This window comes from Xiphophorus maculatus, chromosome 18, assembly GCF_002775205.1.
Source record: "Xiphophorus maculatus strain JP 163 A chromosome 18, X_maculatus-5.0-male, whole genome shotgun sequence".
NCBI classification, from domain to species: domain Eukaryota; kingdom Metazoa; phylum Chordata; class Actinopteri; order Cyprinodontiformes; family Poeciliidae; genus Xiphophorus; species Xiphophorus maculatus.
Genome location: NC_036460.1, coordinates 13,855,017 through 13,881,778, shown reverse-complemented (window position 1 = coordinate 13,881,778; position 26,762 = coordinate 13,855,017). Strand labels below are relative to the sequence as shown.

The 26,762-nt window shown below is 37.7% G+C and overlaps 2 protein-coding genes across 4 annotated transcripts; one reads left to right on the top strand and one right to left on the bottom strand.

Moving 5' to 3' along the window:
• Positions 1–946: 946 nt before the first annotated feature.
• On the top strand, positions 947–12,890 carry srpra (SRP receptor alpha subunit). 2 transcript variants are annotated; one of them, XM_023351845.1, is made up of 15 exons: positions 947–1,022; positions 1,128–1,265; positions 1,575–1,658; positions 1,757–1,920; positions 4,015–4,175; positions 4,251–4,413; positions 4,543–4,693; positions 4,798–4,907; positions 7,436–7,557; positions 7,649–7,735; positions 9,306–9,478; positions 9,754–9,967; positions 10,537–10,700; positions 11,094–11,192; positions 11,332–12,890. In XM_023351845.1, the coding sequence occupies exons 2-15, from the start codon at positions 1,143–1,145 to the stop codon at positions 11,458–11,460; spliced, it is 1,944 nt and encodes a 647-aa protein (XP_023207613.1). In that variant the 5' UTR covers positions 947–1,022; positions 1,128–1,142; the 3' UTR covers positions 11,461–12,890. The 2 variants fall into 2 exon arrangements, with proteins under 2 accessions (XP_023207613.1, XP_023207614.1); XM_023351846.1 differs by lacking the exon at positions 947–1,022 and having other exon boundaries at positions 1,033–1,265.
• Positions 12,891–14,089: 1,199 nt separating this feature from the next.
• On the bottom strand, positions 14,090–26,664 carry fam118b (family with sequence similarity 118 member B). Of its 2 annotated transcripts, none has more exons than XM_005808902.2 (7): positions 26,092–26,664; positions 24,181–24,270; positions 23,706–23,958; positions 17,411–17,638; positions 16,594–16,722; positions 16,181–16,478; positions 14,090–14,366 (listed from the first exon to the last, which is right to left on the bottom strand). In XM_005808902.2, exons 2-7 carry the CDS (start codon positions 24,261–24,263, stop codon positions 14,296–14,298), a joined length of 1,062 nt encoding a protein of 353 aa, XP_005808959.1. In that variant the 5' UTR covers positions 24,264–24,270; positions 26,092–26,664; the 3' UTR covers positions 14,090–14,295. The 2 variants fall into 2 exon arrangements, with proteins under 2 accessions (XP_005808959.1, XP_023206751.1); XM_023350983.1 differs by having other exon boundaries at positions 26,320–26,664.
• Positions 26,665–26,762: the final 98 nt, after the last annotated feature.

The following is a 26,762-nucleotide window of genomic DNA, read 5'->3' as shown; positions in this document are numbered from 1 at the left end:
AGTAAAAATGTATTAAATTCTACATATGTGGTGGTTTGAAAATTGTTCATCATCAGCTAAACAAAATAAAACTGAGCAAAAAGCACAACAATAAAAAAGAACCTTCTGAAACACTTTCTCTTTTAAATGTCATTTAGCCTTCCAGACACGTTCACACGAGGGGAAAGGAAACCGCAGTTTATAACTTTAATGCAAATCACATTTACAGGAAGCTTTGTCTCGGGTGTGAATTGAAATGAATCACAAAGTAGATGTTTTTTGGGTTTTTTTAAAAATAATTTCTTCGTAGATCCTGTTGCATTGCAAAAAAACAACTTTTTAACAATTTTATCTTAAAAGCATCAGATCGACTGTTGCACTATAAAAATAAGAGAGCATAAAATATCAGTAATTTCAACTTTAAAGAAATAACTTAGTTTGTAAATATCTAAATTTATATTTACTGGATTGACATTCTTAAATACTGTTGTATATTAATTTAAATAGCTAAAATATAAATTGTCAAAAAATTCCAGATTAGGCCTAATATAAAACAGGATAGTTATAAGCTATTTTTTTAAGTATTAAAATTAACCATATTAGAACAAATTTTGTAAAATAGTTGCATTTTAACCACGTGTATTGACTTGTAGTTTTTAAAGTTATAGAATGTCTCCTTATGACCATTAATTGAAATCTACACAAAGAAAAGAAAAGGTAAGTTGCCAATTATTACCACATTTATTGGTTAAATCATACCAGTCAAAAGAATGACGTGTGTTTGACATACTTCAAAATTTAATTATATTTTCTGAATCGTTGTAGACGAGTTTATATTTATATGATATTTAGAACATCTGCTCCACTTTGTTTTAATCGAAACACAATTGGTGAGAATTACTCACTGAAGACTAACGTGAAGGGGGGACTCAGCTTGACGCAACACCGGAACTGAACGTCACTTCCCCCGTGATCATCTGACGTGTCTAAAACAGTTTTCCACCGGTGTTGGGTTTTTTTTTTTACGCGTGGGATATTAAACTGTAAGCTGTTAAGATCGGATCGTTTTACTGTAGGCTAACGGGGCTAATCTTTTATTACAGTATTTCCTTTGTGCTTTTAATACATTGTATGTCTGTGTGCTCCAGATACGTGGTGACAAGATGTTGGATTTCTTCACCATCTTCAGCAAAGGGGGGATAGTGCTGTGGTGTTTTCAGGGAGCCGGGGTTAGTGAGTCTTTCACCGGGCCAGTCAATGCTCTGATCCGCTCAGTGATCCTTCAGGTGAGGGTACAAACACGGAGAGCAGAAATTGCTCTGTTGTCTCTTGTCTTTTTTTTTATGACAGTCTGCAATCGGCAGCTAATGCTAAGCTAGTGCTAGCGGCTAGCAACTGCTAGCTGTTAGCACGATTAGAGTAAAAACAAACGCAGTTTTCTTTGCAAAAGTGCACTATTTTGCTTTTTTATGTAAAGAATTGTCACATTTTCTGTTAAACACATTCATATTTTTTCTGGAAACCTTGCAGATCCAACATATGTCTTCAAATCTAGAGCTCATGGTTGCATGTCAACATTGGTTTTGTTTTAACAGGAGCGTGGTGGGAACAACTCCTTCACTCACGAAGCTTTGAGTCTAAAATACAAACTGGACAATGAGTTTGAGTTGATATTTGTGGTAAGTCTCAAATTGAAAAGTACGAGGCACGACAGAGGTTATTATTGCCATATGAATTGTGATTACATTTGCTCCAACCTTTGTCTTCTTCAAACCAGGTGGGTTTTCAAAAGATCCTCACGCTGACTTATGTGGACAAGTTTATAGATGATGTCCAGCTTCACTTCAGGGATCGTTATAAGAATGAATTGGAGCAAAAGGGAGCTTTGAAGCTTCTCAACAACACCTTTGACTTTGAGGACAGATTCAAGAAACTTCTACGGTAAGGAAGTAAACTTAACCACTTGGAAGCAATTCATATACTTGGGAGGAGGCGCCTGCATCATATCACATGTGACATCTATCCTTTTTTTATATGTGTGGCACTAATGTCAGTTTATTCATCATGTCATGACTCAGTTGCCTTGTTTTACACCTGATATTAATACAGTGCCTTTTCAACAGCTAACTTTGCTGTACCTTATTTTTATTTTATGTGAAAGACCATCACAAACTAGTGCATGATGTTGTGCTGTAGAGCGATCGCGGGAAGGTTTTGAGTCGATCTCAGCAGCTGAACGCTGCCAGGACCCATTAGACCAGCACTTCCTCTTCTGACGGGTTTATCAAGATCCTAAACGTTTGTAGCCTCATTAAAGAATAATAATTTAAAAAAAAATCAACAAAACGTGTTAAAATTAATAATCTCAGTAATTATCGTTTCAACAAGGTGTTGCGCAATTCAGTGCGTTTCGGTTCCATCAACAAAACAAAAGGCGAATCAAAGACCGACTGACTAGCAGAGCAGGAGTTTAAATTAGCTACTCAACCACCGCTGTGTTCATGATGGGCTTATTAATAATCGAGAAATAAATATCAAGCCTGAAAACCTAATATCGTAACGGACTGAATGTTATGTTTTTAACGTAGTCTCTGCTGGGCTTGCGGAGCGTAGGCGGTTGCCACGGCAACCGGGAAAGAGAGAGTAGATAGGTAGGAGTGGTTTTGAGTTGATCACCTGTTCGGGTTATTTTACCTTTGTTTCCCTTTGCTGTGGCGCGTTACAGCCGCTGTAGTTTCTAAACGTTGGACTAATTACCTCGTTCGTTTACGTCATTCACAACAAATATCAAACAGGACAAATGTGTTTTATTAAGTAACAAACAAATGGCTTCTACCGTTATAATTATGTGAAATTAAATTTATTATATCCCAACTTCAGAAGATTTGCCTTTACCTTAGCAGAGCTCTTTGGTTCCTCCTATCAGTCTGTAGCTTCTCATATTGACGTCATCAAACCAAATTTCAGATCTACCATAACTGACTGACACCTGCTGGCCTCAGGTTTGCAACCAGCTTCTGATTGAGAAACCAGTAACCTGCTCCCAGTGTCAGAATCTCACTGATGAAGAAACCGTATTAGGTTTTCTGTCACTTTATTATTTCTGTTGTAACTGATGTATATTCGCATATAAAATAAGTCAATAGAGTTTAAGTTACAATTTGTATGCCTTCGTGTCATGAGGTAGATCTCAGTCGGCTGGTGAGAGAAAAAGTAGATGGTTTTGGTCTGAAAAAGTTTGGGCTTTGTCTTTATGATGTTTGTTCAGCAATGTTCTCTAAGAAACCTTCGAAGGTTTCACAGAACAACCGTATTTGTGCTGAGACAGTTGGATGGCATTTACAAAATAGGCAACTTGATTTTATATAGGGGTATCAGACTAAAAGCAAACACACACCACACTTTTCTGATATTTATTTGTAAAATAAAGTCCTATAGATTTCAGACTGTTGAAAGGCAGGTACACAGACTAATTAACTTGACTTTTACAGTTGTGGATTATTGGAGGGAACCAGAGTAGTAGACAGTGCATGCAGAGCCAAGGAGAACATACTAACTCCATGTAAAAAGGCCCTATTCTTTGCTGCAAGGCAACTGTGGCATCATACACTTTTCCTTCACAATCATCGCTACTTTGTGTTGGTCAGTCACATATAATCCCACTGTTGCATTGTTGTCACATTTCAAAATGCCATGAAGTTTAACAGGTATCAATACTGCTAATTCTGCTATTTGAATGTGGCGTTTTGCACAATTATTACAGCAGTTTATGCATTAAATGGAGGCAAATTTGTTGTTTCACTGAGCACAGAAAACAGAAAACCATTGAATCTTTTACTGGACGTTAACGCAAACAAATGGAGCAGTTTCCAGTGTTTTTGCCTCTTGTTTTTCACTGACGTTTCTGAAATGGGCTGATGTCTTGTGACATGAAGGTTCCCTTTGTAGCTTGGGTCCAATAGGCAATAGTCTATATGACAAAACATTTGCTTTGTCCTTGCACATTCTGATTTCAATTTTCTGTTTTAACTAAAGAGAGGCGGAGGTAACCAGTAAAGCTCGAAGCCCTGTCCCCATGCGGTCCTTTAAGGAGTCCGAGAAATCCCAAAAAACTGTGAAGTCAATGATTGAGACAAAAGGTGGAGATAAGTCCAAGGAGCAAGGAGGCAAAAAGAATAAAAATACCAAAAAGGAGGGTAAGTGACTTTCTGGAATGGCTCATTTTGCATAATCTGAATGTCTCAGAGCGTAATTGAATTTTATTTCTCAAGCTCCTGCAGTTGAGCCTCCCAAAGGGGATCAAGGTAAGACCCCACCTTTTGGTCAGAAGGATGTTTTGAATGGTAACCAAGGCTTAACTCCTGAGGAGATCATGCAAAAGAAGAGGGAGGATTTCTTCCGCAAGCGCAAGATGGGACCTACTGAAAAACCGAGGTGAGGATGCTGATCATTTTAGTTTCCACTTCGTCTGCTCCAAACTGCATAGTGCAATACCAAGAGGCAGAGTGGTTGTTTGCATTTTAATTGTATTCTTTTCATAATGATGGTTTTTATTACTCACAGCAAGTCCCCAAAGCCCCAAAAACCAAAGGAGAAAGTGAACCGTGTTTGGGAGAACGCAGGCAGCAGCAGCAAGAACCTGGACTACAGCAACAAGAACGGAGAGAATTCTTCCGGGGAAGACCAAAAGAACCTGGAAGCACAATTTGACCCAGTAAGTTCACCTTGGTCTGAACCGTTAGAGGTTTTCTTGGTGCAGCATTGTCTGCAGCATTACTCACACAGAGGATACAATCTAAGATCTGGGATGTCTTTCAGGAAATGCAGGTCAGCTCCATGAAAGGTGACCTGCTTTCTGTGGACTACGAGTCCAGCGAGGAGGAAGAGATGGAGGAGGAAGAAGAGGAAGTGGTTGACAGCAAGACAAGGTTATATATATTTTTTTATATTTCCTTTATTTAACCATGTAAACCCTGTTGAGATCTAGATCTCATTTTCAAGAGGGACCTGGGCAAAAAAAAATTTGCAATACATAGCAACCTGGGTACAAGATAAAAACAATTAATACATATGCACAAGTATTAAACAATAAAAACAATTTAAAAACAATGACACTGTTTCATAGAATCTTGTTGCCTATCTTTAAGAACTGCTCAAAATAAGTCCAGTGAAATCATTTCCGACATCTTAAGTTCAGACTGCAACTGATTCTATGCTGTGGGGGCAAAACACACTGAATGCCTGCTTCCCTTTTTCAGTTCGAAAGCGTGGGACATGCAGAAGAATAATGTTATTGGAGCGAAGAGAACGAGAACTGACAGTTCTATGTAGGAGAGTGGATAAATATGCTGGGGTTAGACCGAGTAGAGATTTATATATCAGGATCATTAAATGATTGTTTCTCCGTACACTTAAAGGAGGCCATTCAGCTTTTGCGTACAAATCACAATGATGTGTCAGACGTCGACTACCGGTTATAAATCTTAAAGCGCAATGATACACAGTATTTAATGATTGAAGACATTTGGTCGAAGCATTCATATATAAAACATCTCCATAATCCAAAAGTGGCAGGAATGTCGCTGCTACCAATTTTCTTCTAGCTTTGAGAGTAAAACAAGATCCATTTCGATAATAAAACCCAATTTTCATTTTCAATGTCCATAGTAGATTTGCTATGTGATTTTTAAAAGAGAGTTCATTATCTAGAATAAAACCAAGATATTTATAATTACTGACAAACTCGATTTGTGCTTCTACAGCAGTGGTAAGCAATAGGGAAGTTTCTGATATTTTTCTGGCATGTGAGAAAATCATTGCTTTTGTCTTGTCCACATTCAAAACCAACTTCAGAGTTTGTAAACGTGTTTGAACTACATTAAAAGCAGACTGTAAATACTGTATTGCCTGCAATAGTGATGCAGAATAGCAGTATATTATTAAATCGTCAGCATAAAAATGGTAAAAAGCATTTGACAGATTGTCACACAAGTTATTTATATAAATAGAGAATAAAAGCGGACCCAGAACTGAGCCTTGAGGTACGCCGTTTAAAATTGTGAGAGTAGAAGAAGTGACACCAGAGAATTGAACTCTCTGGGTTCTGTTTGACAAATAATCAGCTACCCACATGGTAGCTTGATGTGAGAGCCCAATCCTGTGTAGAATTTCAATTAAAAGCTTGTGATTTACTGTGTCAAATGCCTTTGATAAATCAGTAAACAAAGCAACACAATGTTTTTTGTTATCAAGAGCCTGGATAAGATCATTACAAACCTTTAAAGTGGCAGTAACAGTGCTATGTTTTTTTTCTAAAACCAGACTGTACATTTTGTAAAACACAATTAGTATCTAAAAAAATTCTTCAATTGATTTGCAACTAATTTTTCAAAAATTTTTGCTAGGATACATAGTTTAGAGATTGGTATGTAATTGTTTACCTGTGATGATTCCCCACCTTTGAATAGAGGCAAAACAGATGCTGATTTCCATACACTAGGGATTTTATTAGAGATTAGACTTAGATTAAAAATATGAGATAATGGCTCTGCTATAAACTCTGCAGCCAACTTTAGAAAAAAAGGATCCAGATTATCTGGCCCCGCTGATTTTCTGGTGTCTATGTTTTTCAGTTCTCTGAGAACCTCAGCTGTACAAATAGGGGAAAAGTTAAAAATGGTGGAGTTACACTCATTATTCAAAAACAGTTCATCAGTATTTACATTTTGGCTAACTGAATTTAAATCATCAAATAGAGATCCTACAGAAATAAAATGCTCATTAAAATAATTTAAAATTTCTAATTTATCAGACACCATTTTACTTTTTTTCCAAACAAAATTTGGAAAGTCACTCAGTGGTGCTTGCTCAGTAGCTGATTTAACCGATTTCCAAAATTTCTTTGGATCATTTAAATTTTTTGTCATTTCGGCAAGGAAATAGTCTGACTTTGCTTTCTTGATTAATGAGGTGTATTTATTCCTCAATTTCCTAAAACTAAGCCAGCTCTCCTCAGCATTGTTTTTTCTTGCCCTAGCCCAGGCTGCATCTCTTTGTTTAAGCAGAGTCCCAGTAGCTGGTGAAAACCAAGGATTATTTCTCCCCTTCACCCTAATTTTACTTTTAGGAGCATGTTTATTTATTAGTCTTGAAAACTCTTCATAAAAATACTGCCAACGAAAAACATTTTAACCTTCTAAGGAAATATTTTTATTTGTAATGGATTTATTTAACCATGTTTCCGTCAAAACTAAAATATCCGTATTGGCTGTTTCAATCCAGATTTTAACCAGGTCTATCTTAGGCAATAGACTGCGAGAGTTAATATGTAATATACACATTTCATTTGTGCACACAATCTCAGCCACTAAAGCTGATTCTGATTCTGTCTTAACTTTTCATGTCAAACATCAATCTAACATCTATTAATTTTCCTTTGTTTGTTTTCACCACTCAGTGTCAAAAAGAGTGGTGGTTTTGGGGGGATGTTTGGGATGCTGAAGGGTCTGGTGGGCTCCAAGAGTCTGTCTAGAGAGGACATGGAGCCAGTGCTGGAGAAGATGAAGGACCACCTCATTGGTAGGACTGCATGACCCTTTCTGTTTTTGGAATTAGACCAGATGATCTGATGTTTCAGTTTACCATTCATGTTTTTTCTTTGATTCTCTAGCAAAGAATGTTGCAGCTGACATTTCTTCCCAGCTGTGTGAGTCTGTGGCCAAGAAACTGGAGGGCAAAGTCATGGGCACATTTACCAGTAAGTGCATTCACCACACTCAAATCCACACCCAGTCCTGATCCGCTGGTGATGCAACTTTTTAAAGAATTACATCTGGTTGCTGTGTTTTCTGAGAGCTGGACATCTCCTGGGAACAGTGGTAGCAATGCATTTCTCTCCTTCAAACAAACAAAAGAAAAATCTTCTACTCTGTTTTCCATTCGGATTTATTTTTGTAGACACTGAACAAAAGTAGCCTATATGTAGCTTAAGATTTGGCAACAAAAAGCTTGTGCAGGTCATCATCAGCCAGTCTGGGTAAAGTTTGATCTTTACCCAGCACTAGCAGTCTAGACCCATAAGCTGAAGTTTATTACATAAATCTGTGCAGATTTAGGTAATCCTACAGTATGTAAGAACTGGGTTGCTCATAGTGTCAGCATGTTGGTGTAGCTCTGTTGTGTTAGTTTTAATTTGCTTTTGTTATTTTGTAGACTTTGTTCTCTTAGTATACTTTTGCTCATTTTTTCTGGTTGAGGCATTGTGTTTTTGCACAATTATTCCATTTGGCTTTAGATGCTGTGCAGCTGGAAGATTTTTGGTCTTACTTTTTTATTTTCTGACAATTTTCATTATGCCTAACCATGGTAACAAAGTGTTTTTTGTTGTTGTTTATAACTGGGAGCAGCTGATTAGTTAGCATCTCAGTAGCTCAAATAATACCTGAACTCTGACCCCGAATCCCAGAGGCTTTATGGGTACAGAGCAAGACCAAAGAGCAGAGCAAGAAGGAGGAAGTTGAAATCATCTCTTCCATCCATTATAATGGCCGATGATCATGACTCTTAACATCTTCTTGCTCAGGCCATAGCCAGACAAAGATTTAAAGAGGAGAAGCAAAAGCAAACATGGTGGATTAGCAGTGTTAGTCAACAATGCTGGGTGTCATCCTGGAGACACTACTGTGAAATATCGTCCTTGCTGCCAAGATATTGAGCTGTTGGAATATCAAGACAGTCATTAGGCTGCTATACAGCAACAGTCATAGCCTTCTGTAGATTCTTTGCGACACTGACCGCTACTTGAAATCTTTTCTCCTTTTGGGATAAGTAAAGATCTTTTAATTGAAATGAACTGAATTGCAACAGAAACCGTCTTTGGGGTTTTGGCAAAGGCAAAATGATGTATTATGGCGAATAGATATGTAAACAGAAATCTATTTTAGCTTGTTTATGGTTTATTTAGATACATTTTCCAAAATCTGACTTGTTGGTGGATCTTTGTCTATGAAGTTGAGATTGAAGTTTAATATAAGATGAAACCAAAACCCAAAGAAGCTGTTTGTATCATTGCATTATGCCCAGAATTTTACTACCCAGACAAATGATGGACATTGAAAGTGTGGTTGAATCATAGTGTTAATTTCATGGTATTTATTCTAACATTTTCTTTGCAGAGACATTACATCCTCATGGTTTTATAAATTAATTGCTACTCATCAATATATATTTTTGTATTTCTGTTGTTTTTCTGACTACTAGATTTGAAATAGTTTCTCTAAATGGTGCCAAAGAATCTGTTTCCAACAGAAGCTTGTGTGTGTTCATAGCTGTGGCTTCGACGGTGAAGCAGGCCCTGCAGGACTCCCTGGTGCAGATCCTGCAGCCCAAGCGCAGGGTGGACATCCTGAGAGACGTCATGGATGCTCAGAGCCAGCGCAGGCCGTTTGTCATCACGTTCTGTGGCGTCAACGGGGTTGGCAAATCTACCAACCTAGCAAAGGTGACCTAGATGGTCTGTGGTGCCGTTTGCGATTGGTGCTTGATGATATTGATGGCGGCACTTCAAAACATTTGTTAAGTGTGGCAAAGATTAGTACAGAATAAAATTGTTTTACAGTATTAAATTTACAGGTGGAGTGGTGACACAGAGAGACAATATGCCTCGACATTTATTTCAATGCTTTTTATTGTTCACATATTCCTCCTCCTACTATTTGGACAACGCACACAGTTTTTCCTCACATATTCTGTTCCACTTTCCCTGTTTTGGTCCAGATCTCCTACTGGCTGATTGAGAATGGTTTCAGTGTGCTGATCGCAGCTTGTGACACATTTCGTGCGGGCGCGGTGGAGCAGCTTCGTACCCATCAGCGCCGCCTGAACTCTCTCCACCCCCCAGAGAAGCACGGAGGTCGCCCGGTCGTCCAGCTCTATGAGAAGGGCTACGGGAAAGACGCAGCTGGAATAGCAATGGAGGCCATTGCCTACGGTAGGAGAAATCTTTCCTCTTTGGGCCATTTTCAATGCTTTGCAAAAGTATTTGCAAACTTTTTTCACAGTTTGTCTGGTTATAATAAGATACCTCAGTGTATGAGAGATTTTCTGTGACAGACCTGCACAGATGAAGCGCATAATGAAGTTCAAGTAAAACAAGAAATGTTGCAGTTCCTGTGAAAAAGCATTGTGAGCCCTGTAAGCTGAATGTTTTTAGTGAAAATTGCAGAAGCACTCGAAGTCAACTGCAGAAGACTTTCAGAAATGGGCAGAATCAACAGAATAAAGACAAAGCCTGCAAAACGCAAATAGACTGAGCTTGAGCCATTTTACAAGAAAAAAATAATCAGTCTTTAGATCTTCAAAACTGGGAGAGATTCCTTCACAATATGTGCTGCTTCGCGTTGTGGGTCTGTTGTGTAAAATCCCAATAAAATGTATTAATGTTTGCCTTTGTAGTAAATGCGGAAAAGTTCAAGGTGCATAAATAGTTTTACAAGGTTGTGTATTGGTTATGATTACAATCTAACTATCGATGTTTGTCTTCTCCCCTTCCCTCCCAAGCTCGGAACCAGACATTTGATGTGGTTCTGGTGGACACTGCTGGGCGAATGCAGGACAACGCCCCTCTAATGACGGCTCTGGCCAAACTTATTGCTGTCAACATGCCTGACTTAGTTCTGTTTGTTGGAGAGGCTCTGGTGGGCAATGAAGCGGTTGACCAGCTGGTAAGACCCCTGATTAAGTTATAAGGTTTGGCCTCTATATTTTCAGTTGGGTGATGAAATAGATGAATTAATATGAAATGACTCTGTCCTGTTTATTATTATTAGGTGATAATAAAAATTCTGTGAGATGTTCATGTGCATCTTCCACTATTCCCTGGTTTTGATTAAATATCTGATGTTTATTCTGGCCACCAGAGGTCAGCATCGCTCTACTTACCTACTGCTTCATGGAAACTAGTTTTTTGTTGATGCAGATGTGTTGCTTCCTCTTCCTCCACACTCTTTTTTTCCTCTATGGTTGAAAAGATGATTTTATGCATTTTTTTCCCCCCTCCACCTGTCGGCCTCAGATTTCAGCTGAATATTTCAGTGTTCTCCTGTTTGTGTCGTCAGGTGAAATTTAATCAGGCTCTGGCGGACCACTCTATGTCTGACAAGCCTCGCCTCATTGACGGAATCGTTCTCACAAAGTTTGACACTATTGATGACAAGGTATCTATCCTTTTTTTTCTCGTTATTTCACACCCCCTTGTACTGCACTTGAACAGGTTTTCCAGTTGATTCCGGTCTTATAAATAATTGGCATTTGGAAAGCCAATAGCCCCTCACGAGTCTCCTTCCTCCCTCACAGGTTGGTGCAGCCATCTCCATGACTTACATCACAGGCCAGCCGATCGTGTTCGTGGGCACGGGGCAGACCTACAACGACCTGCGCAGCCTCAACGCCCGCGCCGTAGTCGGCGCCCTGATGAAGGCTTAACAAGCGCTCTGCTGAATATTCATCGGGTTTCTGAAGAAACCAGCGGTACCATTTGCGACGCTGCCATGAGATGTTCAAGCCCACCCTTTCATGCTCGTGTCCTGCCCACCCAACCTTGCATTAAATAAACTCGAGCGACGGACAGATGGTGCACTTCAAGAGAAAGTTTTCCATTTTAATCCACTGGAGCCTTCCTTTTGAATAATTATTTATTTTTTTGGGCCAAAATAGTGTATTTCAGATCAACTAACATGGCATTTTAACTGGACCTTGGTTGGATCACCGGTTTGCTGGTTCTCACAGCAGAACTTGTGTATTTTGTCCCTCAGTTATCTCCACTTTATGGAAATTGGGTTTCCTGTTCCCAAGGAACGCTCAGCAACCGTAGTGCCTCTCTCTTTGGATATCTTGGTTAATACATTACAAGGATGATTACCTACCAGCTGGAGTTAAAATCAGCATTTATGCAGGTTAACAGGTAAACTAAACTGCTTAAAAGAAGCTAAATAAACTATGGATCGAGAAGTCTTAATTGTGATTCTCTATAAATCAGAACAGTACATCTAAATCATAAATTAACAACCGTGCTGTCTTTGTTTCATTTGGATGTTTTGTAATTAAAACCATCTTTTAGAGATTTTTACATCCCCCAAATTCACAATTTACTTTGTACAGGAAGAGTATTTATAGTCATTAAATTTTTTCACATTAAAACCACAAACCTCAATATATTTTACTCAGGTTTTATGTGACAGAGGAATTCAGGATTATGAAGAAAAAGAAAAATTACGTAGGTCTTCAAAATTATTATTATAAAAAAAGAGAAACCTGCACGGAAGAAGTAAAACTAGCCTTACCATATTTACAGATTCAAGCTTTTTTCAGAGCTTGAATCTGAAAAAAGATTCAAGATTTGGTATCGAGTCTTGATACCAAATGTTAATGTAGATCAGGACTCCTTGTCCCTGCTGAAGTAAAGCTTCTGCCCAGCATGATGCTGCCATTACCATGTTTTACTGTGAAGGTGGTGTGTTCAGCGTGTGTATACAGTGTTAGTTTCTGCCAAACAGGTTTTTGTATGTAGGTCTCATCTGAGAGCACCAAAAATATGTTTACACATTCTCACACCATTTTTCTAAAACTTAAAACATACTGACTGCAACATCACATAAAAATCTGATAAAATACACTGACGTTTGTGGTAATGTGGCACGATGAATTTGTTTTTGTCTGTCAGTCTTTTCTATCAAAGTTATGGTACCCCTTTATTTTATTTTCCCTTACTTTTTCAGAGTAAATCTAAGTTTTAAAGATCTTTAGACCATCCTTTTAAGGTGTGGTAGTGCAATACGAGAAAATCAAGGGTCATACTGGCATTTTGAACTAATTTATGATTGTAAACATTTCTTAATAAAGCTGCTATATGCTTAGTTGGTCTGGAGAATGAAACTTTCTCTTGTTACTTTTACCAAATGAAAGTAAGCGCCAAGCAGTGATCCTCAGTGTTACAAATGAGAAGAGTGGGATACCAAAAGCTTTATTTTTAAAATAGTTCTTATAAATACTACACCAGAAACACATGCAGGTTTTAAAAATACATAAAAAAGCTGACAAAGAACACTTGTTTAAGCAAAGGGGCTATTATGAGAACCCTCCTGACCTTTTTATGTAACACAGTCTCATTTACTTGTCATATTTTCTGGAGAAATTATATTCTCCATCCCTTTCCTTAATTATTCTGGTAACTGAGTTCAGCGTGACAGATTCAATCCATCAACGCAAGGCTTGTTTTCAGTCAGGAGCACATGTTGTGCCTTGGAGCAAATACCGGGAAGGTACTTCAAGGTGATGCATTTTTTGAATGCATATTTAATTTGCAGAGCTATTAGCTTTGTCAAGTCTGAGGTGAGAACATCCCAGTCTGTCCTCTGAGTATAGTTGCATGAAAAACGCACCAGCATTTAGTTTTCCCCCCAAACACCAGGATTTCTACAGCATTTAAATGTTGGGAAATGGGGGTTTGAGGTTTTTGGCATTGACAGATTTATCTCAACTCATTTAAAATGAAATAAAATGAGCATTGGGGAAATACTGACAGCTTTAAGCTCACCCAACATCTAATAAAATATTAGACAAGATAGCACTTAGTGAACTAGATCCAGCACAAGCTGTAAAAGAAACAAATTTCAAAAGTCTTACAAAGTCTGCTGAGAGAAAAAAAGATTATATATATATATATATATACTGCATATACGTATATATACTGTATATATATACATATACAGCATATACAGTACAGACCAAAAGTTTGGACACACCTTTTAATTCAATGAGTTTCCTTTATTTTCATGACTATTGACATTGTGGATTCACACTGAAGGCATCAAAACTATGAATAACACATGTGGAAATATGCACTAAACAAAAAAGTGTAAAACAACTGAAAATACCCCTTATATTCTAGTTTCTTCAAAGTAGCAACCTTTTGCTGTGATTACTGCTTTGCATACACTCTGCATTTTCTTGATGAGCTTCAAGAGGTAGTCACCTGAAATGGTTTTCACTTCATAGGTGTGCCCTGTCAGGTTAATAAGTGGGATTTCTTGCCTTATAAATAGTCATGAAAATAAAGAAAACCCATTGAATTAGAAAGGTGTGTCCAAACATTTGGTCTGTACTGTATATATATGAATAAACAATTTGAAATCAAATGTCACAGCTGACACTTTCCATGCATTAAGGAAATGAGTTTTGGGCCACGTTTTTAAGTTGTGTTATTCTGAAAATGTCTATTGAAAGTGGCATCTTCTCTGAATCAAGGAGTTGCATCTGGTCTTAGCCCTGTAGGAGGTTTTTCTGTGTGCTGAAGCCATTCTGCTGTTCCTCTGCGTTTTGTGAAGGTGATCCTGTGGATCAAAATAAAAGATTTATTTATATAATATTCAACATTTCTTTGGAATCTTCCTTACATGGAAAAACATAGCACATAAAAATATACATTTTTAAATTGAAGTATTACAGTCAGCATATCTGTAGCAAATAACGTATTTTTCCTCCATCACAATATCCCTGTAAATTTATGAGAGTATTGAACTACAAATCAACAGTCAGTAATGGGATCCAGAGCAAGTTTGTGCGATTGCAATGCTGCTCACACTGATATTGCATTGATAATTGCAATTCAGTTAATTGTGTAGTTCAACTTCAAGATCTGAATTTTTCATGAAGGTAGAAAAATTTGAGAAAACCTGGATTCAAGTATGATGAAAGATTTTAAATCCTCTTAGGTCTGCTTCAATTTGACCTCCCCGTTTAACTCATAACTTTGTTTATGTATATATATATATATATATATATATATATATATATATATATATATATATATATATATATATATATATATATATATAATATATATATAACTTCTTAAAAAGGATAGAAACTTGGTCTTAAAAAGCTAAAGTAGAGAAGTTCATGGTCAAAATCATAAAACCGTTTACTCTGAGGTATTTTATTATTATGTTTTTAATGGTACTTTATTAACACAAACCTAAAGTTCTCTTTGTGGTTATGACAATAGACTTATGATTGACTGCATGTTGAACAAATAAATATCCATGTACAAATCTAAACTCGTGAGCTAAACTGTCCTTATGGATTCATAATTTATGCACAATTCAAATATCCTGGGTGTGACTACAAATTCATTGTATTGTCTCAAGATGACTTGCCTCTTGGAGAACAGTCAATTAATTTAGATTTAATATCACACAAAGATACCGAAAAAACAACCTAAATCTGTGAAAATGTTATTGCCTTTTTCCCTTCCTCCAGCAGACACACACACACACCCACACACACTAGTCAAATTTTCAATAAACTTTGATGAACCTAGTTTTATGTTCAATTTTCCTTCCATCTATACAACAAAGCCTGAAGTGCAACATGATGAAAGGTTCAAGAATTCAAAAGGCAACACATCATGCATCAATCCAATGACATTCAGGACCAGGTGAGAATCAAGATCAAGTTTACTTGGATTATGTACCAGGAGATCTGATACCTGTGAACAGCTTAAAACAATAAAGTGAAAGATTTGGTGTTACCAAGCCAAAATCTTGATTTAAATTAAATTAAGAAGATGAAGCATAAGATTAATTCAGATATTAATGCTCAAGAACATTAAGCATTCCTTGAGCAAAGACAAATTCTAGATAAATTCTGCAAAAGAGAAAAGGTCAGATTTCCTCCACTCAAAGCCAGTTATCTTATATGCTTCATAATTGTGTTCTTGCTTGTGCTTGGATTGCCCTTTTCCCTTAATGAATGAAATCATGATTTGAAAACTGCTTTTTGCATTTACTCAGGCTATCTTTGATAACATTTGTTTGATCTCAGTAGCAACATCTACAGCACAGTAGATGTTGCTCAAGATTAGCAAAAAAAAAAATCTCCCTGACTAACTCCTTGCTTAAAAAGTATCCCATGTAGAGCTTACAGAAGGAGAAAGTGGAGCTGAGCCAAACCATGTGATGGAACAGGGACTAGAATAGCTAAAGCTCTAGAATAGTATGTTGTTACTTAAGTCTTTCATTCTCCTTTAGAGATGATGTGGAGCTTCTTTCAGTTCTCCTCACCCACACAAACTGGCCCAATTAAAATGTAACAATAACTGACTTAAGGAGCTAAAACCAGATCCACTGGCTCTCATGCAGCTTACCCCAGCCGTTGGTAGAGACGTCGCGGTTGCAGATCTCGTTGGCCAGCCTCTCAAAGTACTCAGGCAGGTCAGCGTACTCGTCGCCGTACGAGATTACCTTGATGCCCTTGTCCAACATGTTATCACGCAGCTTTTTGAACTCTCCCACGTCTTCCCGCCGCACAAGCATAAAGTGTTCCAGGTCTGACTTGTGTTTGACCGCCTCCAGGAACAAAGCCTGAAAGGTCGTGTCGTCCACCGTGCGTCCGCAGCCGAGAAACACAAAGGACTTAGTCTCATACAGCTTCTGGATCTCACGCTGTAAAAAGAAAAACAAAACACTACTAACAATTGGTGCCATCTTTAATCAGTAGCTGGAATATTAAACAAACCAAAGTCTAAAAGAAAAGAGAAAAAGAAAGTCCAGGACTCACCATAACCTCAGTGTTCCTCAGTACGTTCTGATAGCCAGCAGGGTGCAGCACAATGCCACATGGGTTAGTGTAAACACCGTGAATATGCAGAACACTTAACCTCCGTTTCTCCTGAGCCCACTCCAACACCTACGAACAAGACACGTACACTTAACAGTCCACTGCACAAAATCCTGTTCTTGCTGGGCAGAGAGTACGATCACCGAGTAGTAGTGAGAGAACATTAGTCCCAGTGGAGACAAGGCATAAATACCAGGGCTGAGAGGGAAAGCATCAGGTCACTCTCAGATCTAATATCTGCATGACTAAACTCTAAGCTGAGGCCAATGCAGGTGACAGGACAACTCTTTGTGAAAGACAGATTAATGTTCAGCGCAGTGGTAAACCAAAAGTAAACAGTTTGATCTATAGAATCTGACATCAGTGGCTTGAACTTTAACTTTCTTCCACCTGTCAGAAACAGAAACGGCTTATCTTTGTTTCCCCAAAAGCTGCCAACAAGGAGCTTCATATACATGCAATGTCATAAATGGGAAGTTAGTCACCACTGTATGAAATTTCAACAGAAGAAACATATGTTTTCAGGCGTATTACTGTGCGTGCGATACGAAATACAAAACTAAATTTGCATTTCCCACAGGTCATTATTTTTAAGCTACTCTATGAGACTTATGTAGTAAACTAGAACTCACTGCTTACTGTTGGACATGCATAAGTGACCTTTGCACTCGTTTAAGGATAAAAAAAAAAAGCTGACATCATGCATTGTTACAGGACAGATCAATTAGTGCCACAATACAGTCGAAGTAGAGTTTACCTTTTTCTCATCAGTCAGGTCTAAAGACTCCAGTTTGGTGCCCTGATGGGCTGCGTAGATCTCCAGCAGGTTGTCAAAGTTGGTGGTAAGCACCAACGCACCGCTCTCCATCAACTGCAGCACAGATCGCAAGAGGTGTTTCCCTGCGTGCTCCATCTTGCACTCCAAGTCGTCAAACACTTCGTACAGACAGTCTTTGAAGAACGTGGATCGAACATTTCCCGTCCTCTAGGAAACATAATGACACAAAATGTCTTTGTACACAGCACACTGCCCTTTGGTGCATTTCTCAAAACAATGCAATTCCTCACAGCTACTTGTTCAATTTTGAAATCATTGCATTACTTGTGCACATCACATACACAGTTCCTCATTTCTGTGAACATGTTGCAAATCTATTCTACATCATGCAAGTGATTTAAATTGTCTGCTTTTTCCTATGTTTTCAATTGCTTATGTTATGTTGATAAATACATATCATATGGGTGTTTGTAGCCTCCACAACATTTTAAGTTCGTCGTATAAGTGTTAACATGCAAAATGCTTGCAGAAGTCATGATATTCTATGTCAAGCACCTTTCTACACTTTCCCATTAGATTGTATTTCTAAATTTTTGATTAACAAAGTTGACCTGACAGGACGTCACCAACAGGTGCTGATGAGACTGAAAAAAACCCCAAAGCCACCAGAAATTGCAGAATTGTCTCTAAAGTTAGACACATAGTCTGTGTGCAATGTCTTCCCTGAAATAAATGTTTATAGAAAAGCTTAGGCAAAACTTTGACTACATTAAGAAAATATTTGATCAAACTCTACTTTATGGTACACCTAAGAGCAATTTAGAGATCATTTAACCTAACAGTCATACTTTTTGACTGCAGGAAGAAGGCAGTACCCTCAGGCATTAGTAGTGCCATAGCACAAACAAATTAACTTAGGATTCCCTCTGCAAAAAAGGCAAAAAAAAGATTCATTTAGCTTTACAACCTCAACCACTTAACCCAGATGATGATGTTTAAGTAATTAGAGGAATCTGAGATCAGAATTCAAACACTAAATGTAGAAGAAATACTGTACTGTTCTCCTAGAGCAGAAAATACCTTATATAACTAAGTTAAGTATATGATATATTTTCATATGACAAACAAGAAATCAGAACAAGATGAACTAAAGTACATAAAAATGCCTGTAGTCCATTAAACAAAGTTGGCCAAATGTGAGGCCAAATGTTTAACTCGAAACAAAATGCTGTTTGATCAGACTGACTCATGATCCAACGTGACCAGTCCATGTAGGAATCAAGTCTCTTAGAATAAAAATGCATATCTGAGGACTGAGGTGACCTGAAGGAGGATTATTCACTCTAAGTACTGCTAAACAGAGTAGCAAGAAAAAAAGAAAAAAGTAAATCTTGTGTTCTAAGAAAAAGGGGTTAATTCTTTCTAGCTTTTGAATAGGAAAAATCCGGATTTCAACACATTTTTCCAAACTCAATATTTTCAGAGATCTCAACTCAGAAAAGGAATCTGAGTTTCTAGCAGATATTCTTACAGAGGTTAGGCTTTTAACAAGGAATCTGCTATATCCACTGGCTGTAAAGAAATGAAAGGATTATGGACAAATGAATGGATGGATAGACAAACAATGAGACAATAGAATCGAGAATAAAGTCTGAAAATACACATTTTCACATTCTTGCACTCTTCAGGGTGCAAATTAAAGCTGCAAATTTAAATTCAACCTTTAATGAACAGTTCTGTGTCAGATTTTGAAACATGAGTCCAACACTCCATTGCCCCTCTGATCCTTAATCTAACCACTTGAGCAGCAGCTCACGCTGCATTACTCCACTTAAAAGTTTATGTTCTGTCACTGCGTGGCATAATTTTCATCCTTACCTTGATTAGGGTCTTGTAACCCCCCCAAAAAGCAAAGAGCGAGAAAGATGCTGATAGCTAAGAATAGCAAAGGCTAGCGCAGTGACCAAGGTGATCTGAGATTGGAAGGAAATGCTCCACCGCCTTCCACAGATTACAGCTCTAATGGGCTAAACAGCAGGAGTCCCTTCCACAGGAAGAAGCTCATTATCCACAGCTAGTGTCCACAGCACCCATCCTGATCACCCTGTCCTTGGGCTGACTCGCAACTTATGTAATAACCAACAAATGGACAAATAAACAACCCTTCTTCTTCAAAATATCCATTTCAAACTGATAAAATGATCTTTCATTCACAGGGAAGACTCACTAATTGCTTTCAACAAATACATTTTTACCATTTAAATAATTACTATAAGCATAGTAGGTGATAACTAATCTATAAACAATAACAGATGAATGAACAATTTCTTTTTTGCTTGGAACAGCACATGTGTTAAGAGCCTTGCTGTTGCTACACTCATTACTTCTACAGAGTGCAGAAACTTGGCCGGTACACAAATCCATGAAAGTGGGTTAAACCTCTAACTGGCTATAAGGCAGGTGTCTCACACCCAGACACATGTCAGCATTCCAAGTACAAATGATTAACGACGAGTGCAGATTATGGAAATGGTAAAACACAGTCACAAAAATAAGGTTTCATTTAGTAGGTCACCTTTGTCTGAAGCTAACACTTTTAGAGGATAAATCACACACAGAAGAGTAAAAGTATCCCTATAAAACAAGAGAAAAACATTAACGCCGGTTTTGTGAATGGAGCGACTAAAAATTAATATGTTTTACTATGGACCCATTGTAGTCACAGGTGGAGCTTTAAGTCTGAATGGAAAATCTGGGCTACAGGAGGGGAGGAAATGGGGTGGCGGTTCTGGTTCACATTATTCCCTGTTTGTTTGTTTGTTTTTTTTTCTTCTTCCCTCCGGCCGGCTGCGCTGGACCCTGCTGTGTCTGTGACCAAGGGGAGTGGGCTCGTGTCTGCACGACTGTGGATCGAAATAAACACAACGGATAAAGCCATAAAGGCGCTGTTTGTTCTCTTTGTCCCGACAGGCTGGGAGCTGAAACAAAGCGTGTTTTTATCAATGTCAAAGGTGCGATGAGACATGACTAACACAGGAGGCAAACGGTATTAAGACTCCCATCTGCCAGCCCCGCTCCAGATCAGACCGGTTTGGTTGTATGTAAATACTGCAGATTTTTTCCCCACCTAAATGTTTTATAGATCCATTAATACCATCACAAACTCATGAAAGGCAAAATCAGTTAAAGTACATAATTTTATGAGATACCTTCCAAAAACTAGTGGTGGTCTCAAAGTGAATGCGACTTCCTATAGACATACAAATGGTCACCGTTAGGACGTGTAATAGTAACTTGTAGTAGTAAATTGCTTGAATTTTCATGGAAATTAGCTGACTTTGATTGGTGGACCACATGGAAAATGTTTTGAAATTTTGACAAACTGGAAAACTTTATTCCATGCATAAGGATGTATATTTTCATGGTTTAACAGCACTGTTGATACAACTTGGAGACCAAGTCAAGAGTGTCAGAGTCCAACTAGACAGAGACTACCTATCTAATGAAGAAAAACATTAGATAAGTTCCATTTCTAGAATCAATATAAACATCTTGTATGTAAAATCAGCTTGTTGAGTATAATTTTATACAACATAGGTCAAGGATATGTCAAATCAAATATTAAAGGAGATTCTTGGGTTGTATAACTAAAGGCATAGATTAGAATTCTTGAAGTGAGGTTCTGCAAAAAGGGTATAAACATTTAATACAGTACCAGGAGTAGATATTTCTCTTGATATTTCATTTGATGTGAGTTACATTTTTTTTTAATTCAGTCAAAAGTTTTACCGTGTTAAACCTCTACCCAGTTGTTTGCATTTAACTATCTAAAGTGAAGCTGATGATTACTTACACAGCAAATGGAGGTGCCTCAGTTCTACAAGGGGAAACTTCAGCCAACGACCGTCAACACAATTTCCGCGCTTAACAAAATCAAACATATAAACAAGAAAAAAACCCACTATACATTCTAAAATGTTGCAAACTTGATACAAGTTGTCTAAAGGCTTGAATTGCACTTGGGACAAAAGACCAAAAAGACCAACCTGTACCTTCAACTGAACGGGAACAAATTTTAATAAAAGGTCTCCACTGGCTGAGATGGTTTTGTCTTTTTTCACAACAGACTATTTTAGAATAGTCTAATTTCTATTGTAGAAATCAGACAGAGGATGCTGTTAAATGCCAAATATTTTGCTGGACATTTTAACAAGACTGACGAAACAAATTTTGTTTTTCAAGGACAAATTACTATAATTACCAATGTGTACAAAGATCCAGTCCAAATAACTGTGTTTCATATCACTGGTGGTCATGGGCGTAGGTTTGGGTATGGACGGTCATGACATGTCACGACCAATATTCAAGGGATATAAAATAGTCTCGACCAATTTTTGCCATATTAATAAAAAAAAAAAACATATGTATTTTTTAACAAAAACAAAATAAATAAACGAAAATCTACATTGATTAGTTTAATATTTCAATATACTACGCAGTGGTAGCATTCATTTTAAAATCCGCAGTTATGAACTATGACGACCCATGCCGCTATTGGTTCAAAGAACGTGGATCTACGTTCTTTGATTAGCTGCACCAGGCGGCGGCCAGCTGGCCACACGCGGAACGGAAGCTTGGTCCATGGTGCTGAAAGTGAACGCGTCTCCTTCTGAGTTTGACATTTATTATTAGTCTCCGAGACCATGTCGCCACCAAAAAAGAAAAGGACGACAGACATTAGAAGTTATTTCGCTACCTCGGCTGTAAGTACAGTGAGTGGACCCATAAGTTAGATATCTATCACGCAATAATATCTCAACAATTGGATCTTTTTCCTGAAGTGCAAGAAGTCATTTTTTGTTCTTATCTGCAATTGTGTTTGTTGTATAATCAGTAGATCCGGGGGGGGGGGGGTCAGTCAGTTGTAAGGTCCCACCAAGACTTAGACCAAAACTACGCCCTTGCTGGTGGTAAATCCTCTCTTACTTCCACTGGGAGTGAAAGTAATCATCGTCTTCTTGATAAACAATCGTGCAATGCGAAAATAATGACAATTCAAAGGCTCACAATTTTAGGCTTGTATAAACTGCTGTGATGTTTCTGAGACTGTTGAAAACAGTTCAAGACTGTAGAAATTAGGTTTGCTATGCATTAGACACTGCAGCATGCACAGTTCAGCTACGACCAGGAGACACTCATCGACGATTACAATTTTATTGCAAAAATTGTCATTTTATTCTCTAGTATGAAAATCTACAACTAAACAAGTTGTAAATTCTACTTTTGCTGCTGCAAATGTAGAATGTCCTTTATCTTTGATCCCAATACATTGTCATGTTAATATTTAAGAATCCATGATCTCTTTTTCTTCCAAGTAGCCAGATTTACAGATGAGTAATATTGAGTAATATTTCTTCTAGTTCCCCAAAAGTAATGTCAAACAATTCCTTTGGACATTTTCATTTACATTCAATAAATGACCTCTTTTAGAGGAATGTTTTGTGTCTGACCGACGATTCATTCTGTTGTAAACTGGACCGTAATCTCATAAGATTGATTTTAAAACAGATGTGTGTTACAAGCATCCTGCAGCAAAAACACTTAAGGTCAAAACTTCTTTAGTGGAATTCATGAATTAGCACAATTATTACCTTATTTTTTAGCCACACCTACATGTTTCCAAAACAAGCTGTTTTTTAAGACATCACTTTGAGAAAGCATATTAGTTTTCCTGTTATTTCCATTTTCTTAACATTAAACATTGTGTGTACAATATACTGTGAAGGGCCAAATGACTAAATAGTTAAAAAGTGATAGAGCAGCAAAAGTCTGATGAAAACTGTAAAGACCTTCTCAAAGCCAGGAGAAGCACTGATCAGAAACACTTCACAAGACTTTAAGAAAGTTTAACTCTTTGGATGCAATCCATAAAGGAATCATAAGGAGGGTTTTAATGCATGTTTTTTGCAGAGACTTGCATTTAAGAAACATGTTTGTTCAACCTGTTAACCAAGTGAACAAAATGACTACAATGTGTTTTTGCATTGATTGTTTTTAACAAAAGAAGCCTAACAATTAAGTCTTACATCATGACAAAGTTCACTGAGAAAGTATGAATAATGTCTGAATGTGAATCTGTGGAAGTAAAATCATAACATCCCTTTTTCACTAAAGGTCACAGCCAGTGTTGGCAGTCCAACATGTGTTTGTGCATGTGCAAAGGAGAACTTTAGGAAAGGGAAGAAAGGGAAAAAAAAGACTCAGACGGTCTTACCGGGGAAAGTTTCTGAATGAGGTCATGGGCCACATGCACCAAATTCTTATCTTCTTGCATGTGCTTCTGGAAACGCCGGCTCTCCTCCTCCTCCAGCAGATCAAAATCATTGGCTGCGTCAAGGAGGGCCTGTATAAGCCCTTTCCAAGAGCGAAGAGCAGGAACCTGCGGAGCCACTGCAGAGCTCACCCCTGTACCAATCACCAGAACAAGCTCGGGGGCTCGCTTGGTCTTCAGGCTGGGCAGCAATTTCCTTTGGGGCAGACAGAAATCAAATGATAATGGTTCCAAATACGGTGCTTCCCTAATCCCTCTGACAGCGTGAAAGTCAAACAAAGCCTTCATGCCTACTGATTTTGCACTAGCATGCAGTTGGAAACTAGTATCTACCTTCATCTAGCAATGATTTGAATTAGTTCTGCAAAGAAATCCTGAATATGTAACAGCAGTGGCATGCAGGTGCACCTGAGCTTACCTGGGCTTTTTAGCGTTTGACTCTGCATCCTGAGAATCAGCTGCAGGACGCTTCTCAGTTTTCACTGCTACAACAGAGGCCATTCAGCTCCTGTAAAAAACATGACCAACCACTTAATATCTCTATAGAAGCTGGTCTGACCAATTTACACAATGGCTGGTATAAACCGGTCTCAATACTTGGAAAAACTATTATTAGTTTTTCCAAACAAGAAGCTGAGTGACTATGAAATTATGTCATAGGTCAAACTCAGGACATTAAGGTCAGACTTATTACAAATACATGTGGGTGTTCCATAGAGTTAAATTGTTGCTTCACATAGTTTACCTTATATGTAAATTAAGCATAGACCATTCTGAGCTCAGTTTTTCAATTCATTGCTAATGGAAGGAAGATGCACAACAAAGTTGAAGCTCTAATTAGGATTGTATCAAAGACAAACTCTGCATGTCTTTTCTATTTTCAAAAGTCACTCAGAAAACAGTTTTTTCAGAATTAACATGACTATATCTGCCAATTGTCTTTGCATCTTATGTAGTGAAGGTCACAGGACAATGACATTACCATTAATGGTGGTTTTGTCATTCAATCTTGTCTTTTCCACACTAGTGTAAACTAGACATCCCTACATGGTCATCACCTCAGTCATTATGTGTTTACATGCAAATCCATTCTGGTAAAATTACATCTTGATTTTATCCCACAAAGGAAACAATGGAATCACAATCTTTGTTCAAAAGGCATTTTGAAAATAGTGATTCAGAGACTATGAACTGAACCAGGATATTACAGTTCTTGGATTTTTGGCATGAGATGATTGGGCCAATCTTAAGTCTGAACTTAAGTTTTTTATTACAACTTACTGTTGTTTTGCGTGATTTTTAAGTTGAATGCCACCCCTGCTCTCTTGGCTGGATTTCCCTTGGGAAAGGGATCTGAGATCCCCAGGGGGAAAAGTTTATTACCCCTTAGATGTCACACTAAGGGGTTTGTGAGGACACCAATGTCCCCACAGAAAGTGAAGGAGTTTCAAATCAAGAACATTAATGAATTAATAAGTTTTGTTTGTTGGCTGCCATTAGAAAATCACTGTGCTGTGGGTTAAAATGCCCATTGAGTTTGAGGGGTGAGTTTGACAGTGTACCATGAAATAATTCAATACACATTAAATTTTTATATTTATAAGTTTGCATTGTAATGATTTAAAGTAATATTTTAAATCATTAAATAATATTAATATGAATAATATTTTGTCTACTAAATAAAGTATTTCAATTATTTATTAAAAGATTAAATGATGTGTTTATTTTTATTTTGTCCCTTTCAACTCTCCATACTCCAATAAGCTGAATATCTTATTGGTTTGCAACACATGAATTCCTGAAACTTAAAAAAACAAACACTGCATTCAAAACAGCCCTTTGCACTATTATTAATGCACAGTGATATTGCAATTATTACATACAGTGTGATGTATTGTGAAGTCCTAACACAATAATACATAAACTCTTATTCGATAAAATAATCAGTGACATCTCTCGTCAAAGATCCCAATAAATACTTCATCCTGTCTTACCCAACACTGTGCATGCCCTACAACCAGGAAATATTTTATTAATTTCCTTCCGGAAACGCACCTCACCTAATGGTAGAGACTATACGCTTTTTTTTATCAATAACTTTGTGGCCACTACATTTTTTTTACTTTATAACAGAATATTTCGGTTCAAATCATTTTAAATGTATATTCTCTTTTAGTTCAATTGTAAGTTCAGAAATACAGTTTAATTACCGTAGTGTTCCTAGAAGCTGCCCAAGGGTAAATTGTGTTTGTGACTGGACACAAATAAAATTTAGATGTCCGATTGAAGAAAGCAAACAATAAGAAAAGAACATGTAAACGTCGCTTACCTTGCTCCAGGTAACTCCAGTGTTTACTTCAGCTTAATTTTAGATGTCTTTTGATTATAAGTCAGATAAAGTCAGTCAAGGTAGAACTTGATCCACTTTAATTAGTTCGGAAATCAATAAGCCTTCGTGGCGTTTTTCTTCCTTCCTTTTTTTTTTTTTTTTATTAAGTCTTGATGTTAATCTGATAAATGACCGCTCTTAGCTGTAACTTGGGAAATAAAAACTCACCACTGACAGCTCAGTGACAAAAGCCTCGCTGTTTTCTCGTTGTAAGTTTAATGGGTTGTTGTTTTTCATCAAAGTCCAAAAAAAAAAAAAGAAGAGAAAAAAAATCCAGGTTTGTTAAACGCATGAAACTCCCTCGACACCACTTCCTCCGGTCATTGTGACAGTAGAACTAGTGCCTCAAATATTTTTCCAATAAAAATTGTTTTAATGTGTTCTCCCCATGAGTCATGTGTCATAAACGCTCTCGACCTCTGCTGCTGTCAGCGCCTCTCGCAGCTCTTCTGTCTATATTGACGGTTTTCAGGCTGTTAAAAGTGGCCGCCCGCGGACCGTAATGTGCGCCGGGTTTTATGACGCTTTCACGTGCTACGGTAAATCTGCGTTGCGCTGCCGTAATAGAACGTCACCGTAAAGCACATAATATTTAATGTTTTGTAAGCTTG